The 20,194-nt window shown below is 41.4% G+C and overlaps 2 protein-coding genes across 2 annotated transcripts; one reads left to right on the plus strand and one right to left on the minus strand.

Annotated features, from left to right (window-relative positions):
* Positions 1-81: 81 nt before the first annotated feature.
* Positions 82-4,259, minus strand: LOC126380298 (uncharacterized). The gene is made up of 2 exons (XM_050029620.1): positions 2,503-4,259; positions 82-1,849 (listed from the first exon to the last, which is right to left on the minus strand). The coding sequence occupies exons 1-2, from the start codon at positions 4,023-4,025 to the stop codon at positions 583-585; spliced, it is 2,790 nt and encodes a 929-aa protein (XP_049885577.1). The 5' UTR covers positions 4,026-4,259; the 3' UTR covers positions 82-582.
* Positions 4,260-8,872: 4,613 nt separating this feature from the next.
* On the plus strand, positions 8,873-17,372 carry LOC126380373 (trypsin, alkaline C-like). Its single transcript, XM_050029757.1, has 6 exons — positions 8,873-8,995; positions 11,498-11,669; positions 13,617-13,775; positions 14,895-14,994; positions 15,829-15,984; positions 16,951-17,372. The coding sequence occupies exons 1-6, from the start codon at positions 8,947-8,949 to the stop codon at positions 17,107-17,109; spliced, it is 795 nt and encodes a 264-aa protein (XP_049885714.1). The 5' UTR covers positions 8,873-8,946; the 3' UTR covers positions 17,110-17,372.
* The last annotated feature ends 2,822 nt before the right edge of the window (positions 17,373-20,194 follow it).

Below are 20,194 nucleotides of genomic sequence, written 5' to 3' on the forward strand. Positions count from 1 at the left end.
TATTGCAAATAAAAAAAAACATATTCCCGACTTTTTATTTGATCTGATTCCCGCCTATTAATTTTAACCCCCACCACCGATTGGTACGATCACATACTGGGTGTTCGTTAATTCCTTCGATAACCAGAGCTAGAGACTAAATCCATGGCTGGTAAGGTGGTCAGTGCAACACAAATCTATACATAATCACAGCATGAAATAAGAAGGCCACCAACCTGACTGCTGCTGCGCCGGGCTCCAAACCACGGGACCGAGATACCTATACCGCCGACAGTTCCTTGTTGTATTCACCAACTTAACACTCAGCTGAGTTGAATTAGGTATTGTCCAACATTAATAACACAATTTCCGATAGATTAAACAGTTTCTTCACAATAAATTCACAGCAAACAAATTATCCGTGGTGAACCCCGTGGTCGGCGCGAACAGAGTGACGCCATATTGGTTTCGACCAATAGCGTGGAATGCCGCGGCTCGCGTAAGTCGAGGCGGCAGATTCAAATTTCAGCCATGAGTATAGTTTGCGTGCACATAATCCTCCCCCCCGAACCAAGGCCTGCCTTGGTTATCAACCAACCAAACCTATGGTAACCTACAAAGCTTCGACACGGGCCGAAGCAGAATTCCGTTCCCTGTCCTAACTTCTGCTACGCGCGTAACTGAATCCGAACCAGGTAAAAGACGCAAAATACGAGCGCGTTTCCACTTTAGAGGAGGATAGTTGTCCTCCTTAATCAAAACTAAATCACCGACCTTAGGAGCTTCCGAATGCGAAGTCCATTTAGTACGTTGTTGCAACGTATGTAAGTATTCATCACGCCACCTAGACCAAAAATGCTGAGTAAGTTTTTGAACTTGGTGAAACCGTGACAACCGACAAATATTTACTTCCTCGAACGGACGTTCAGGCAATGCTACCAGAGGTTGACCGATAATAAAATGTCCGGGTGTTAATACTTCCAAATCCGAAGGATCCGCACTCAAAGGGCAAAGCGGGCGAGAATTCAAAACCGCTTCCACCTTGGTAAAAAATGTGGTTAACTCTTCAAAAGTGAGCCGTCTCTCACCTAGAACTCTATTCATGTGCGTCTTTGCAGACTTAACTGCCGCTTCAAATAGTCCACCCATATTTGGACTACTTGGTGGGTTAAAAAGCCAAGTAATATTACTTTTTACTAACTCACGTTCTAAATCCGCATGATGACCCTTTAAATATACATAAAGATCTTTTAGATATTTATTTGTCCCGACGTAGTTTGTTCCACAATCGGATCGCATCAAAGACGGTATTCCTCTCCGCGATGTAAACCGAGTAAAAGCCGCAACAAATGCCTCAACCGACAACTCCGAGACCACTTCTAAATGCACTGCCTTAGTGCTCAGGCAAACAAAAATACAGAGATAGCATTTTAATAACCGAGCATTTCGTAAAGAACTGCTTTTTATCATAAACGGTCCGGCAAAATCAGTACCGACACCTTCAAATGCACGAGAACACCTAACACGATCAGGAGGCAAGTCCGCCATAAAAGGCTGGTCTAAACGAGGCTTAGCCTTAAAGCATTGCACGCACCGAAACGTGACAGTCCGTGTCAACCGACGAACAGAAAGTATCCAGTAAGTCCGAGATAAAATGGCCGATAACGCATTGGAACCGACGTGACAATAAGTTTTGTGGTAATATTCCACCAAAAGTAACGTAAATCTATGTTTACTTGAAAGTAAAATAGGATGACGAGCTGAATAGGGTAAACCCGAATGTCGAATACGCCCTCCAACACGAATCACTCCGTCACTATCCAAAAACAAGTTTAATTTCCTTAAAGAATCTCGTATAGGTTTCCCTAACCTTTTTTTTTTTTTTTTTTTTTTTTTTTGACGTGACTTATTGTAGATTTGCCGCAGATGGCATTAACTACTTGGCCGGACAAATGGGGAGCGCTGAAGGCTCTCACCCGGTACAACGTTTAAGACAACAGGCCTGAGGGTGCCCAGTTGGGCGCGAACCTCGGCTCAGGGCGTCGTCTGAGAGGAAAAATATTTGAAAGAATTAATCGACCCTAGTGGGTCGATAGCGATAAGCGCTGAATGAGGGAAATCGTCGACCACGCCGGCGGGGTCGGTATCGGGGACCTGAAGTGTTTGGTGTCGCGAGCTGATTGGCTGCCTCTATGGCTAGAGTAATCGAGTCGTCGGGATCGTATATTACGTCCTTCGGACGCCGATACTTTTCAGTACCGTCCCTAAGCGGAATGTACTCGGAAGCCGCAACTACCAGGGGATTTGGGTGGTGCGGAGCAGAATCGAAAAAACGTTTGGAAGCTAATTTGAGCCATTGGGCAATGGTTGGCAGACCTAGGTCAATGTGCAGATTTTCATTGCGAAGGAACCACGGAGCTCCCGTGGCTTTCCGCATGAAACGATTTTGTATTACTTGTAGACGGTGAATTTGAGAGGGGCTCGCGTGAGCGAAAACTACCCCTGCATAGGTATTTCCCTAACCTTAATGCCGAGATATGTTCATTAAAATCTGAATCCTGAACCGACCGAATTAAATAATTTAACGCACTACGACGTTCCGAAACCGAAATATTTTTACCGAAATTACGACGACACCTTTGCCGACAATTTTTAATAAACCGAAAAACATATGCCGTGACATTAACTAACTTGTCGAACGAGCTATACCGACCGAATAACAAATCTAAAGTTTCATTACCGACAACGATATTAGTAACGTGTTTCGCACGTAGTCCAGGTAAATCCATAGGAACTTCAGTCCTATCACTAGGCCACAGCTCACGTGGTTGACAAAGCCACTCCGAACCCCACCATAGAGGGTGCTCCACAAGTTGAGCCGCGGAGGCTCCCCTAGATGCAATATCTGCACAGTTCAACCCACTTGAAACATGTCTCCACTGAATTGGTAAGTTGGCATTGTTAATCTGAGAAACTCTGTTGCCTTGAAAAACTTCTAATTTGTGTGGGGGTGTCTTTAACCACGCCAACACGATGGTACTATCACACCAACCAATAACTTCCGAAAATTCAATAGAAAGCTCGCTCAACGCAGAGAAAACGTGATGTAGGAGAGAAACAAGAAGTACTGCGCCACTGAGTTCTAACTGTGGTATAGTCATTTTGCTTTTTAGGGGGGCAACCCGAGACTTAGCTATCACTAACCGAACCGAAACTTCTCCGTGAATATTCTCCGACCGTAAGTAAACTGCAGCCGCGTATCCCAACGACGACCCATCGCAAAAACCGTGTAAAGAATAACTGACGTCATTAGCAGACTTCAAGCACCGTGGAATTGAAATTCTCTGTAAATTCGGTAGATCCGAAACAAGATCATTCCACTTCTTAACCAAGTGTTCAGGGGCTGGAGCGTCCCACTCCACACTCTTAGCTCCGTCACTGAGCAGCTCTTGTAATAACAGTTTGGCTCGAAAAACCACCGGACATATCCATCCCAACGGATCAAAAAGTCTAGCCAAGGAAGAAAGTATACTGCGCCGAGTAACTGGCGACTGTTCCGAAGGTAAATTATTTACCCTGTACGTAAACGCATCCGATGAAGGGTTCCACTGAATTCCTAAGACCTTAATAAAACCGAAAGTGTCTTTATCCTCAAAACAACGAGGTGTCTCGCAGAAATCCTCAGGAAAATCAGCGAGGAGCCGAGGTTCATTCGACGACCATTTTCGCAGCTCATAACCTGCCGTCTTCATCAGCTGTATCAACTCGTCTCTAATTTCCTGTGCTTCCTCAACCGTGTCTGCGCCTCCATTAAGATCATCAACATAAGAATTATTTATCAGTAACTTCGCAGCCCTGGGAAAACGTTCCTGCTCATCAGCAGCCAACTGGTGCAAGCAACGTATCGCTACAAAAGGACTCGACTTAAGACCGTAAGTATTTGTAGTAAGTTCAAAAATCTGAATGGGATCAGCTGGACTTTCCCGCCATAAAATCAATTGATACCTACGATCCTGGGGATGGATCCAGGTCATCCGAAACATCATCTTTACATCAGTGGTAAACACCACCCGAGGTAAACGGAAATTTAAAATAATTTTAGTTATATCATTTTGTAACCTTTCTCCCGAATACAAACAATCATTAAGACTAACCCCAGTAGTTGTCTTAACACTACCGTCGAAAACAACCCGAATCTTATCCGTGTCACCAGACGTTTTAAAAACACCATGGTGCGCTAAAAAGTAATGTTCCTGTTCCGAATTAATATCAAACTCCGAAAGTTGCATATGTTTTAAGTGAATATATTCCCGAATAAATTGAACATATTTTTCTTTGAACTTAGGCTGAACCCGCATTCGCCTTTCCAAAGCCATAAACCGCCGAATAGCAACCTGCGCGGAATCACCCAACTCCGCGTGATTAGGTATCAATGGCAACCGAACCATATATTTACCATCCGAACACCGAATAACCGAACCCGAAAATAACCGCTCACAATCAACATCGCAAGGATCCCTAATTTTAACCTTGGGCGGCTCCTCCGACTTCCAGAACCGCTCAACCGCGTCCACCAATGAGACACCCGAAAAAACATCAATATTCCGATTCCGACAAACAACATTATTATTATTATAATTGCCCCGTAATGGCCCGAAAATAGCAAAATCAAATATTGTATCAATGGCATAAGGTCCACCCGGCCGTAAAGTGACCTTATTCCCTTCTACAATTTCACCGAGAATATCACAACCGAAAATAATATCGACCTTCGATAAATGTCCGAAACCATCATCCGAAATACGTAAATTATCCGAAATACCGAGCCGACTAGCCACATAAGTGGTAGGAGTTTTCAAAACAACCGCATTAACCGATAAAAAAATATTATTTCTTTCCGACCGAAAATTAATAGTAACAATATAATTACTATTCGAAGCGTGAGTGCCACCTACACCCAACAAAGGAGTCACAGAGTAATGTTTTTTCAAACCGAGTGAATTAACAAAATCGCTACGAACAACCGAAACCTGTGAACCGAAATCTAATAATGCCCTTGCCTTAACAAGCTCCCCATTACCCGATAAAACATTAACAATAACTGTAGGTAAAATAACATTATCTTGTAAAGTAGGCATAGAAGAAACATTACTCTGCGCTAATTGCTATTCCGATTGAACAGAATAACCCGACGGCAGCGCGTGACCGACAACTGCCGCGCTATCCGCGCCCGAACAACAAGCGAAACCGCCCGGCCTCACGTCGTGCGCCTGACCGGGGTGGCCAGACATCACAGTATGCACCATACGCTCGTTACGGGTGCTCTGATTAAAGTTTTTATTATATGAATTATTATTTTGAACGTGTGCACCTTTTGCCGTCCGAGCACTAGGCTGCATATCTAACGTACATATTAATGTATGGTGACCGAGGTTACCACACCGCCCGCAAGGAACATGACGGTTACAAGAAGACGCCGAGTGTTGGCCGAAGCATTTGAAGCAAAGCCCATTATTGCGTATCCACATTCTACGCTCACCAGAAGACCCGTTTTTAAATTTATAACAAATGTCAATATCATGACCCGCGATTGAGCAAAACGCGCACCTATGTTTAGCGTCCGTGCTGTACGGAGCTACCGAAACCGAATTAATATTTTTTGTTTTGGGAACCTCAGAATTATTGCAACCTGAAGTCGTGGTTTCAAGCAAACTACACTCATTTTGTAAAAATGTCGTTAAATTTTCAAATGTTGGTAAATCACACCTTAATCCGCCGTACTTTTGTTCGAACCGAGTCCTAATGTCAATAGGTAATTTAGACAAACTGATATGCACAAGCATATAACACCAGCTGTCCACAGGTAGACCTAATCCTTTCAAAGCCCGAGTTGACTCCAGTAACGGGTTCAAAATACTCGTACGCAACGTATTAACCTTTTTCAATACCGGAATATTCAAAATACGCGATATATGCGTGTCCGCAAGCAAGCGTTTGTTGTCATACCGTGCTTTCAGAAGCTCCAAAGCCGTATCAAGAGATGAATCCACCATAGGCAAGTGTTGTAACATTGACCTTGGTTCCTTTTGCAAATGAGAGAACAGGTAATGAAACTTCTCGGTTTTTGAAATGTCTGTACGAGACGACACTAGCGAATTATACAAACTTATAAAACTGCACCATGTAAATAAGTCACCATCAAACGTTTGCAAATTAATTTGCGGTAGGCGAGCAAACGGCGCACTAGTGGTAGGTATGTAAGTACCCTGTGAGTGTGGATGCTCCGTCGCCTTGGCTTCCAACTTGTCATATTGTAAAGTTGCGCATTTATATTGTTCGTCATACTTTGCAACTACTTCCGAATCGGTTACAACCTCCAGTAAACATTCATAGGCCTCCGTTAAGTTATCAAAATGAGAAGTTAACTTACGTAACCGCGCTAATTTTACACTTGAGCTAAACTCCGATGAATCAATCATATCAATTGTATTTAAAAACCAATCGCATTCTATTTTGAATTTTACTTCAAACTTTTTCGCCATGTTGAATTACCTATTTTATTCAACAACGAAATAGGTACCTACACAAAAATAGAAAGTGGCGCGACACAACCGAAAAAAAACCGAAATACGCCGAAAATACAAATCTGTACCTACCTATAAGTACAACCGAAATATGATAAAATGAATCCGAAATATTGTTATTTTAACCGAAATAACACCGAGAAAATTGTTTAGAACCGAAACCGAGCAGAGGTCAGTGACCGAAACCGAAAAAACCGAAATACACCGAAAATACACCGAAAATACAAATCTGCACCTATAAGTACAACCGAAATAAGATAAAATAAACCCGAAATATTGTTATTTTAACCGAAATAACACCGAGAAAATTGTTTAGAACCGAACCGAGCAGAGGTCAGTGACCGAAACCGAAAAAACCGAAATACGCCGAAAATACGTATATGTACCTATAAGTACAACTAAAATAAGCTAAATTAAACCCGAAATATTAGTATTTTAACCGAAAAAACACTAAGAAAACTGTTTTTAATAGGTAAATACCGATAAATAAAACCGACCGACCGAATGTCGGTGACCTACCATCCGAGCGACAAAGGACCAAAATATGTTCGTTAATTCCTTCGATAACCAGAGCTAGAGACTAAATCCATGGCTGGTAAGGTGGTCAGTGCAACACAAATCTATACATAATCACAGCATGAAATAAGAAGGCCACCAACCTGACTGCTGCTGCGCCGGGCTCCAAACCACGGGACCGAGATACCTATACCGCCGACAGTTCCTTGTTGTATTCACCAACTTAACACTCAGCTGAGTTGAATTAGGTATTGTCCAACATTAATAACACAATTTCCGATAGATTAAACAGTTTCTTCACAATAAATTCACAGCAAACAAATTATCCGTGGTGAACCCCGTGGTCGGCGCGAACAGAGTGACGCCATATTGGTTTCGACCAATAGCGTGGAATGCCGCGGCTCGCGTAAGTCGAGGCGGCAGATTCAAATTTCAGCCATGAGTATAGTTTGCGTGCACACTGGGTGTTAGTGACATCGTAACGAAAACTTTTAGGGATGATTCAAACCGTGATTCTGAGTTGATATCAAGTGGAATTTTCTGTCGCAAAGTATGGAACTGAAAATTTTTGAATTTTCCGACAGAAAAATTCCATTTGATATCAACTCAGGATCTTTGTCTGAATCACCCGCATGGCTCCCTGTACGTACTTGTACGGGGTGTAAGTGACATTGTAATGAATACTGAAGGGAACAATTCAGCACATGATTCTGAGTTAATACTTATCAAGAGGAATTTTTGAAGTATAGAATTAAAAATAAATTTAAAAATCCTTAATATTGCGACGGAAAATTACACTTGTTATCAACTCAAAATCATTGTCCGAATCATCCCTCAAAGTATTTGTTGCGGTACCACTAACACCTTGTACATTACAGAATTTAGAGTGGTATTTATAAACAAATCTCAGCCCTCAAGATGAGGAAGGCCTAATATGTGATATTTATTAGGCCTTCCTTGGATTGAGAATTTTGTAGTACTTAAGCACTTAGGTACTTATTCTAAAGCCACATACAAATGATTCTAATACATGTTTAGATTGGGGTTGTACTAAACATCAACATATATTTTTGTCGACGTGATTTCCCTCTTGACGGGAATTAAATATCACCAACTATGGTGCTGCTTTCAGTATACATTATCTAATTGGATATTTGACTGGGTCAAAGAATTATAAAATGCTAACGCAGAAATAGAAGTCAGTCTGAGATGATCAAAAACCAATCTTATTTTACTATTCGATTTCTTTTCGAATTTTATTTATGAATTAAGTAACAATGAGTACGACGTTTGACCGCTTTTATTGATGACGTCACAGTACAGTATATCCACACACTAAAAATAAAACTTTTGACGTTTCGTAAAAAGTATCTCATTTGAGTAGGTTGTCAAGTAGCCTAATTTACCTTGTCCTATACGGATATGAGTATAGTCTCCGATTCCTGCAGACATTATACCTGACCAATAATTACTCAATTGTATAAGTACCAATATTTTATGTTTATTTAAATTTTTTTTAAGAACGTCTTGCGTCTTGCAGCTTCCTTTCCCCGGCTATACAGGTTGTGAGAAGCTGCAGTAGTTTTAGGCGGATGAGACGTTCGTTATGTAAAAAATGACGATTCTAAGTGTAACTATGTTACCTACTGAATAAAGATATTTTTGAATTTGAATATATATATACGTAGGTTACTTAGGCATGCAGACATTCGAAAATGCACGTTATCAATCATAATCTTAAGAAAAGGTTTATCGCAGCTTTAATTGGTATGTGGTAGATAAAACATTGATAATACTCGATGAATAGTTTTTTTTAACGTTAGCCGAATACGGCACATCACGTGTTTATAATTTATTGAATTTCAAAATGAAGTTTTTAGTGATCTTTTTATTAGCTTACTTTGTTAATGTAAATGGTAAGTAGATTTATTTTATATGTAATACAAATTGTAGGTTGGCCAAGTGATTAGACCAGAGAGAAGAAAATGTGGCGTGTAGGTATCATCGTTTTCTGCACTGGCTAAGCTAAAAAGAAAAAAATAAGCAACATTAAAAATTTTGAAAAAACCCACGACGGTAAAAATCTCATCGAAAAAGAAAAAAATAACTCAAAACCCCCGACTTAACCCAATTATTATTGTAACGAAATATTATAATAGACTTCAAAAAACTTTCTAAAAAAGAGTTGATATCTCGAGAAATCGGTAATAGATACTATACTTAAGTACTTACCTAAACAATGAATATGGGTGTTTACAGTTTTTCCTAACGTGTCTGTTTCTCGAAGATATACTTAAATGTAGCGATAATAATTTTACCATAATACATAACCGAGGAATATCCGTCGGGGGCTGCCGTAAAGACGTAAGACGTAATTTTTATTATTTGGGAACATGCATTAAGCTACCACGTACACATTGCTGAAAACAGAATTGTAATCGGACATTTCGTTTTGATTATATTGCAACATTGTTTTGCACTAATATTGTGGCGCCCCCTAGTGAGTTACAGCCATGACACCTATCTAATAACATGAACTCATCAAACACAAACCTGTTATTGAAAACCGCATCAAAATCGGATCATTAGTTTAGAAGATAGGTGGGAACATTACTTTGCACAAACGCACACACAAACATACATCTCTCACCCTAAAACATATACCTGCTCCGGTCCGTCGGGGTAAAAAAGTATAAGAATAAAAAAAAATAAAAAAAGAAAAGAAGAAATAAAGAATCTGAATCTGAAGCTTCCCACAAATAATGTAGGTGGCGCTGTCTAGATTTAACGTGATAGATAATTACCTACTTTCTCATTACTCGGGTACATAGTCATTCAAAAATACTTTGTAGTGGCAGAAGTATTATAAAAATAATTGTTGCTTGATATTTTGATCACATTAAGTACTTATACTTACAAATTATTTTGCCACTTAATTGAATCTCTTTATTTTATCGGAATAATAGTCGGTGGATAATGTAATTGTGCCTGGGTGTAATAAAAAGGGTCATCACTTATACCTAAACATAACGCACATAAGCATAAACAGCCTATATACGTCCCACTGCTGGGCACAGGCCTCCCCTCAATCAACCGGAGGGGGTATGGAGCATACTCCACCACGCTGCTCCAGTGCGGGTTGGTGTTGGTGCATTATATGTATGTCTGTTATCCACGAATTTAGAAGGTTAAACGAAGGCAAAATCTTTACAGCGCCTTGGCATAACCACCAAGAGTGGCTCAAGCCTCGAAAAAAATTAGATAAAAAAAAAATTACAGCGCCTTCTATATTGTTTTTGAGGGACATAGTCTGGAAAGTAAATAGCCGGGACCGACTGCTTAACGTGCTCTCCGAGGCACGGATCATCTTACTTTTTGATAACCAGGGAATTAGCCTGCATTGTGCTAACCAAACTAGAGATCACAATGTGATTTTTGTGATTATGTCCCCATTGGGGTTCGAACTCGGGACTTCCAGGTCGTCAGCCCAACGCTAAACCACAGGTCCATGGAATCCTACCCTAAACCTTAAGGATAGATTATCCTTCTGCTTCTCTCGTGTTAGTTGTGAGATGAATGGCCAACCTTATCTGGGAGGGTTAAAATGGTCACATCGAAGCAATTCATCTAAATATTAATATATATAAAAATTAAAAATAAGTGCGCAATGCAAACAATTTTTTTTTTTCTGTAGCCTAATCAATGTCCCACTGCTGGGCAAACAAATATCAAATAGTAATATTGCTTTCTTCGGTTTTTCTCCAGTTGATTGAGGGGAGGCCTGTGCCCAGCAGTGGGACGTATACAGGTTGCTAGTGACATCGTAACGAAAACGTTGAGGGATGATTCAGGCCATTATTCTGAGTTGATATCAAGTGGAATGTTCCGTCGCAAAAGTATGGAACGGAAAATAATTTAAATAAGCTCTAAAATTTTCATGACTTCTCCGAGAGGAAATTCCACTTGATATCGACTCAGAATCATGGTCTGAATCATCCTCTTCAGTATTCGTTACAGAGTCACTAACACCCATACCTACTTGTATGGCTACTGTATGTACTTGTATGGGGTGTAAGTGACATCGTAACGAATACTGAGAGGGATGATTCAGCTGATTATTCTGAGTTAATATCAAGTGGAATTTTTCATCCCAAAAGTATAGAATTGAAAATAATTTAAAAAAACTAAAAAATAACATGAATTTTGCGACGGAAAATTCCACTTGATATTAACTCAGAATCATGGTCTGAATCATCCCTCTGAGTATTCGTTACGATGTCACTAACACCCTGTATACGCTATTTATGTTTTATGTTATGTTATGTAATATTGCTTTCTTAGATGAATTGCTTCGATGTGACCATTTTAACCCCCCTGATATTTTTTTTTTATCTTAAAAAGTTTTTTTTTCGGTGCAGGACAAAGCCGCATCGCCGGTGGTGAGGTTGTCCAGATCAACCAGTATCCATTTTCGACGGCGCTGTTGACCAACAGAGGGACAGGCACCGCGTACGTGCAGGCCTGTGGTGGTACCATTCTCACCACCAGCTCCATCTTAACGGCTGCATCTTGCTTCTACACAGATGGCGTGTAAGTATGATGATACGAATTTCAGTTCAAAACTGGTCTTTTTCTTGCGTTCATTTCTTCGATTTTAGAGGTAGTCCTAGGTCGAAGATAAATTATGAAATTCTGATTACGAAATAAAGACAGATCTAAGTAAAGTAGACAAAAAACGTTTTCATTTTTTCTATTTCCTTAACTAATTTATGAATTTGAATAAAGAAATTTGTACTTAAATAATAAGTGCGACGTTTTGTCACGTTTTTCTATGACGTCACAGGTTGCTTTTATAGTAATTTTGTGTTTTGACATTTAGTAAAAAATTAACTGATTTGACTAGTTGGAATTTGGTTGGAAACTATTCTACTAGTGATGTTTCTTTTTCCCATTTGTTCGACTGTCGAATTAGTGAAAAAGTTGGCGTTACTGTTTGGTTGTCGGACATCATCGAGCTCGGTAGGGGTTTTTTCCCAGTAAAATGTTTTTTTTTTAGGTTAAAAAGACCATAGAAACAATTTACATATATAAAAGTAACTGGGCAATGTCAAAAGATGTACTCCTTTTGCAACTTGCACTTATATTTATAAATTTTGCTCAATTTTTGTAAACTACTTACTTATATCAATACCATAGCACTAGTGAGGCTTAGGTGGGTTCTTACTATAACTTGTACTTACTGAATTAAAAAAGTAACAACAATCTGAAGCGAAATGAAAGAAAACATTGTGCTGCATAGCGAATTATTTCTTTATCATGGCTTGCGCAACGTTTATTTAGTAAGAACGGTCACGAGTACTAATATGTATACACTTTGTAACCATGTCACATTAACTTTTTTGACAATTTAAACCGTAAGCCTCATTAAATGTCACATATGATAGTGCGACAGGGTTCTAAAGTGGGTACATGATATTGCTCATGACTGTACTTATTGCAATATAATTATGAATACAAAATAAATAAGTGCCAATAATAGAATTATGAATAACTTTTAATATTTTTTGTGTTGTCTGTCTGATTCGTTCTAAGTAGATATCACCTACATTTAAAGTTGAAATCACAGGATTCATATGATTTTTCAATCAGGCGCTTACGAGGTTATTTGTTTGGGCGTGAAATGATTGGCGCTTTCTATGACAGATTAATCTTGTAAGCTCTCTTAGATTTCGTCGATTTATTGTGTTATATCTACGCTACGTGGGGTAAGTGTGTAAGAAAATACATCAGATAACCAAATTGCTTTAATATTTAATACAGGCGCACAGCGAAAGTTGCTTTATAGATTGTCTGTTCAGTTTCTTTGTCATTTTTTCTTTCGAAACAGAATTTTGTTTACTTATACTTTTATATTAAACTGTGTTTAATTTTAATGGCTTAAAGGATAGTTTTAAATGATAGGCGCTATATTTGTTCGACTAACTCGTAATCGTCTAAAGGCGTCTCTGTCCGAATACCGCACATTTTTTAAAATATGTCCCAGCTTGCACTTTCTACTAGTACGATCATTAGACAATATTTACGTAGTTTTGTAGGTCAAATATATTTAATTATGAATGCCACCTATGAATTTTATTATGAATACCAACTAGAATTAATAAAAAAAGATTTATTTTTTCGATACAAGCCATTTATATGCTCATTTTATAAAAAAACCGCAACAATGACTTCGATATTTCGTTTCGTTGTTATGTTGACTTCACAACGTATGTTTATATTGACTTCACAGCGTGTTTTTACATTGACTTCACGGCGTGTTTTTACATTGACTTCACGGCGTGTTTTTATAATGACTTCACGACATGTTTTTTGAATAAAAAATATTCCATAGCAGTATCTTCTTTCTCTTGTTCTTATATGTAGTAAGTACAAAGTAACTCATTTGTTTCCATGGAAACGACGTTTGATGTTTTATATCCGACCATTTGCGGCGAACTTATAATAAGTGACGTAAAAATTTATTTTTTTCGTTTTCAGAGCGGATGGAGTGAGCTGGTGGCGTGCACGCGTGGGGTCTCCGTTTGCCAACCGTCAGGGCACCATCTACATCGTGAGGCGCATCGAGCCACACCCGGAGTTCTCCCCGACAACTCTGGCCAATGACATCGCCGTGATCAATACTACCCTCAGTATTACGTAAGAAAGACTATAAAATACTTCACAACATAGCCTGTACCCCTGAAGGGCTGGCAGAGATGTAGTATACTTACACTATACACCCACTCTTCGTTAGCTATCGTGTTCATGAATGCACCAGCCGAGGCGAGCCTATAGCCATTAACCGGGCACGTATCCTGAAAACCACGTAACCATCTATGATCCAAACATGAATTCAAACTCAAAGTCTAATTCAGTGGCCTAGAGCCCGTACCGGGACTCGAACCCGCAACACTACGATGTAAGTCACGAGATTTCATACATACATACGTAAATAGCCTATATATGTCCCGCTGCTGGGCACAGGCCTCCCCTCAATCAACCGGAGGGGGTAAGGAGCATACTCCACCACGCTGCTCCACTGCGGGTTGGGGGAGGTGTTTTTTACGCCTAATAGCCGGGACCAAAGGCTTAACGTGCCTTCCGAAGCACGGAATCATCTTACTTTTTCGGACAATCAGGTGATGCCTGAAAAGTCCTTACCAAACAAAGGTCAGTCTCACAAAGTGATTTCGACAATGTCTCCATCGGGAATCGAACCCGGCCCTCCAGATCGTGAGCCTAACGCTCTAACCACTAGACCACACCAACATTAGGTACCATAAGCCATCGTAAAATAACGAATAAAATATTTAAATGAGATGATTGTTTAAAATAATGTACTTACTTACCTAAACATTTCAACTTAACATAATGGGTGATTTCTTGTCGTACATATTTAGATGTACTTATATATATCTGTGTGATATTTCTCTTGGATTGAAAAATACCGTGTTGTTGAGGAGTTTGTTGCTCTACTTCTTCTCACCATAACACGTTTAGAAGTGATAGGTTAGTACCAACATTCACATTTCAGGTCATAATTAAACTAAAATAGAAATTAACTTTGAATGTCTTTTTTGTTTGTGTGTCTTGGAATGTTGTGTGCACCTATAATTGGCTTATGTAACAGTCTAATTCCTGATGTAACTTATTTTATTTAATGTTTTATTATATAAGCTGCTGGTGTACCTTTTTTATAAATAAATAAACTTTCAAAAAGTGTTCTTTGATGCATTGAAAACAAACCATTTTAAATTTGATTTTTTGATTTATCAGCTTCCAGTGGGGAATGGTGCAGCCCGCGAGTATCGCCGGCGGGGCCTACCAGCTCGAGACCAACCAACCGATCTGGGCTATAGGATGGGGAGCGGCTACTGTAAGTATAAGTACCGGTTGATGGTTGCGATGAGTGCGAGTGTGGAGTATCACCACAAACTATGGCTAAAGATCGGTGAGGCTTGGGTACTTCTGACTATCCCAATTACATCCTGTTAACATTCTGTATTCGCAGCGTAAGACCGGTTTGTTGATGAGCCACTGCATGTAGCAGCGAATGCCTACTGACGGTCAATGTGTGATTTCTGGTTGCTACCTACCTGTTTCTTTAATAAGTAATTAAGTAAGCACCGTGACCGCTTACTATGGGTCTCGTGAGGAGGCTCGGTGTCGCTCAGCGGGCAATGGAGAGAGCTATGCTCGGTATTTCCCTGCTCGATCGAATCAGAAATGAGGAGATCCGCAGGAGAACTAAAGTCACCGACATAGCTCGGAGAATTGCATAGCTGAAGTGGCAGTGGGCAGGACACATAGCGAGGAGAACCGATGGCCGATGGGGCGGAAAGGTTCTGGAGTGGCGACCACGTGTCGGACGTCGCTCAGTGGGTAGGCCCGCTACAAGGTGGACCGACGATTAGGTGAAGGTCGCGGGAAGCCGCTGGATGCGGGCAGCGCAGGACCGATCGTCGTGGAGATCCTTGGGGGACGCCTATGCCCAGCAGTGGGCGTCGTACGGCTGATGATGGTGAAATAAGCACCTAGGTGAATGGTAAAGATTTGTTTTGTGTAAGTAAGTACTTTAAATGTAATAATGAGAAAGCGTGGCGTATGCCGAAGAAGAAGGCATCGAGACACGCCAGTTTAGGTCTAGCGATATTTGTAAACCAATGTATGTGTAATTTATAAATAAGGTTTTGTTAATGTTATTTTGCAGGATGGCGGGGAGGGTTCGGAGCAGTTGCGCCATGTGCAGTTCTGGGTGGTGGACCAGACTACCTGTGCCAACCGATACAGCGCCCAGGGGCTCACCGTCACATCGAACATGGTCTGCACGGGCTGGCTGGATGTCGGCGTCCGCGGACAATGCCAGGTCACTAACAATATCCACTGGTTCCTATTTTCCATCTCCTTCTCTCGTGTCAGTCGTGACTTCATCAGCCCTGGTGTCAAGGTTCCTCCAACCATCTTGGGACATGGTATTAAAAAATCAAAAGTAACTGCAGGTTATCTGATTATTATTTAGTAACCTTCTTACACTGACAACGGCCTCGGCGGATTAGAGGTTAAAACTTTAGTCTGTCGATCTCGAGGATGCAGGTTCTATTCCCGGTAACATATCACAAAATCACTAGTTTGGTTAAGACATTGGGGGCTAATAGCGCGATTATCGGGAACTAAGTTGCTTCAGAGAGTTGGTCAAAGCTATTTAGCCAACTAAGCCGGTTAACAGCTAAATCAGGGGTCTCTGGCGGTTCAATAGTAACACCAGATAAGAAGACACCAGTCGACACCAGAAAAGAAGAAGATACTCTGACAACGAGAAGTTTATATAATTTATTGTTGCTGATTCCTGTACACACCATCTAATTTTATATTATTTATTTATTTATTCACAATTTACATAGTCATTACAGGCAATCCCAATTAGACTATGTAATGCATTTTTACTTAAATATTATAAACTCAAGAGTTTTACAACTAAGTCTGTGAATTTCGTTAACGAGCACGTAAATAGATCGATGTCAGTATGGAGTGCGGAGATAGCATTAATGGTCTTCAGTGTGCGCGCTACTGGAGCGCAGCTGCCGAAATTGGTGCGCACAGTGGGCATTGGAAACATTCTGGGAGGCCGTCTAGTTTTCCGAGCGTCTAATGGCACTAAAAACTACAAAGTGGACAAAATCTCCGAATTGCGAATTATTCCTTTTAAGTCAATCATCCGTCCCTTTCCTTTTCGGTGAATATGAAAAAGGCGGTTATAACTTAAAATAAAATTAGGAGGTGTCTGCAGGAATCGGGGCCATTACCTATCTAATTTTTAACACGTTTTTTATAGGGTGACAATGGCAGCCCCCTGGTGATAAATGGTGTGGTGGTGGGTGTCCACTCTTGGTCCAGGGAGTGCACCGACGGGGAGTTCCCGGGGGTGAACACAAGGGTGGCACCCTACACCCGGTGGATCGTCAGCGTCGCTACTGAGCCTCTAACTGCCTAAACGGATTATTTCAAAGGATCGTTTCGACAGTGATTTTTTGTTTTTCAAGGGTTATTATTTCCTGGTAAGCCCGGTAACAAAGGCATTGCACACAGAACCAGAAAAGCGTGTATTTTTTTGCGGCTTAATACACATGCCCAGGCTCCGGGACGCTTGTGTACCATTTCCCCGGGTCTGTATGCATCACCTTAAAATCAGTTTAAAATATGACGTCACCAACTGTGCACTATCATAAAAATATTGGGAAATATATATTAATTATACTTAATGTTTTTAATTTTCTCGACATATTCTTATAATCTTACAACAAAATGGAGTCTACTACCTCCACTTGCCACTGGCTTACATCTGCAGAGAGTGTCGTTGTAGATCTTACCGCTCTCGTATTGGTTTATACATGTATTAGCTTTTTTTTTTTTTTTTTTTTTTTTTTTTTTTTTTTTTTTTTTTTTTTTGACGTGACTTATTGTAGATTTGCCGCAGATGGCATTAACTACTTGGCCGGACAAATGGGGAGCGCTGAAGGCTCTCACCCGGTACAACGTTTAAGACAACAGGCCTGAGGGTGCCCAGTTGGGCGCGAACCTCGGCTCAGGGCGTCGTCTGAGAGGAAAAATATTTGAAAGAATTAATCGACCCTAGTGGGTCGATAGCGATAAGCGCTGAATGAGGGAAATCGTCGACCACGCCGGCGGGGTCGGTATCGGGGTCCTGAAGTGTTTGGTGTCGCGAGCTGATTGGCTGCCTCTATGGCTAGAGTAATCGGGTCGTCGGGATCGTATATTACGTCCTTCGGACGCCGATACTTTTCAGTACCGTCCCTAAGCGGGATGTATTCGGAAGCCGCAACTACCAGGGGATTTGGGTGGTGCGGAGCAGAATCGAAAAAACGTTTGGAAGCTAATTTGAGCCATTGGGCAATGGTTGGCAGACCTAGGTCAATGTGCAGATTTTCGTTGCGAAGGAACCACGGAGCTCCCGTGGCTTTCCGCATGAAACGATTTTGTATTACCTGTAGACGGTGGATTTGAGAGGGACTCGCATGAGCGAAAACTACCCCTGCATAGGTCATGATCGGACGGATGCAAGTCGTGTAGATTTTCACCTTATTCCTAAGGGACAATTTACTTCGCTTGTTAAGGAGACAATGAAGACGGCCCATTACAAACGCGGCGCGATCGCGCACACGTTTGATATGGGCCTTGAAAGTAAGACGTCTATCTAAGACTACGCCGAGATATTTGACTTGCTCCTCCCAAGGGATCGGCTTGCCAAACATCTTAATGATTTTAAGTTGACGGCGTGACCGTGGCGTGTTATAATAGCCCTTTGAAAAGTACACCGCTGCACTTTTCTCCGGGTTTACCTCGATTCTCCATTTGCGAAACCACTTGCCCAAGGCATTGGCCGCGCGTTGGAGGATTCCGGTCATCATAACTCGACCACGGCACGAAGAATAGATGGCTGTATCATCCGCAAATAAAGCTAATTCGGTATTAGGGGATTTGGGAATGTCACTAGTATACAATGAAAATAGTAAAGGGGAGAGGACGGAGCCTTGTGGGACTCCGGCATGTATCGGGTGCGGTGACGAGAGCGTCCCTTCTACGCGGTAGCGAAAGGTTCGATTTGAGAGGAAGTCTCGTATGATGTGCACGAGACGGTCTGGCACTCCCAGTGAATAAAGCTTGTAGATCAAGCCGTTGTGCCAGACTTTGTCGAACGCTTTCGCCACATCGAAGAAAAGCGCTCCCGTAGCGACAGGTTTTTTTAAGTTTAATCTACTGGAGATATGTTCAACAATACGGTGCACTTGTTGAACGCAGGAGTGTTTGGTTCTAAAACCAAACTGCTCTGGTGGAATAAGACTATTGGATTCGGCGTAGTCCCGTAATCTGGCAAATATGAGCCGCTCATAAATCTTCCCCATGGTATTGAGGAGACTTATAGGGCGGTAACTGGAAGGTTCGTTTTTAGGTTTCCCAGGCTTTGGTATACCAATTACAATTGCTTCTTTCCACTGCTGTGGAAAGACGCAGTTGCTCATGGCGACGTTGAATATTGCCGTTAGTAAGCAGATGAGGGGAGCACCGAAGTTTTTAAGGACACGATTCGTGATACCGTCCGAGCCAGGGGCTTTTCGGGTATGAAGTCTTTTGATGATACCTAGTACCTCTTCCTCAGTAACCTGTGGAAGAGGAGGATCGGTGGGAGGTACAGAAGCCCTACGCTGAACTTCAGAGTTCACCGTCGAGAGGTGCCTACGATCGATAGGGAGAGTACTGGGCGAACATTGGGCTTCGAGACTGTCGGCAAGGCATTCGGCTTTTTCGTCATCGTCAAAAGCGGGGGGTTGGTTAGGCCTATTGAGAGGAGGAGTAGGAACAACCGTATCCTTTTGAAGAGACCTAGACAGCTGCCAGATGGCCTGGTGGTGGGGCTCAATGCCGCTTAAAAGATTATCCCACCGATTCTGTCGCATGTCATTAATACGTTTTCTTACAGTATGCTGCAAGAGACGCAAATGACGGCGACATTCCTCGGTGCGATTGGAATCATATGCGCGGGTGGCTGCGTTTTTCTCCGTTAGCAGATCACGGATGTCGGTAGGCAGTTTCCAGCGATGGTCTTCCATCTCCGGAACCTGTTTTGAACTTTCATTCAAAACCGACCTCACGTGATCCGTGAGGGAGTTAATAGCTGTCGAGGCCTCCTCTAAGGAGGCTATTTCTACTGGTATACTATCTAAGTATACTGAACTAGAAGACTGGAGGCCTTCGGCCACCTTCTCCCAGTCCAGTACTGTCTTAGGGGTTGCTGGATTATCAGGGGCGTCTAAACGGGAGCCTAGTTTTAATATAACAGGTCGGTGGTCGGATTGTAACTCGTGTAGTACTTCTATAGAACATAAACGTAAGTTTATGTTCTTTAGAAGCGCCAAGTCGAGTATTTCTGGTCTGTGGTTCAAGTCAGTGGGATATCTAGTGGGCTGCAATGGTGTTATTATATCATAATAGAGGGGCTCGGCTAGAGTTTCTAATACCCTGCCTCTTGTGTTTGTTGTTAAGCAACTCCAAGAAAGATG

The sequence above is a fragment of the Pectinophora gossypiella genome, chromosome Z, assembly GCF_024362695.1.
Source record: "Pectinophora gossypiella chromosome Z, ilPecGoss1.1, whole genome shotgun sequence".
Classification (NCBI taxonomy): domain Eukaryota; kingdom Metazoa; phylum Arthropoda; class Insecta; order Lepidoptera; family Gelechiidae; genus Pectinophora; species Pectinophora gossypiella.

Bases quoted from the DNA above. Each gene is read 5' to 3' on its own strand.
- LOC126380298 (XM_050029620.1), bottom strand. From the start codon at position 4,025: ATGATGTTTCGGATGACCTGGATCCATCCCCAGGATCGTAGGTATCAA. The intron at 1,850-2,502 runs GTTAGGGAAATA...AAAAAAAAAAAG, and splicing joins GAACATATCTCGGCATTAAG to GTTAGGGAAACCTATACGAG.
- LOC126380373 (XM_050029757.1), top strand. From the start codon at position 8,947: ATGAAGTTTTTAGTGATCTTTTTATTAGCTTACTTTGTTAATGTAAAT. The intron at 8,996-11,497 runs GTAAGTAGATTT...TTTTCGGTGCAG, and splicing joins TTACTTTGTTAATGTAAATG to GACAAAGCCGCATCGCCGGT. The intron at 15,985-16,950 runs GTCACTAACAAT...CGTTTTTTATAG, and splicing joins GCGTCCGCGGACAATGCCAG to GGTGACAATGGCAGCCCCCT.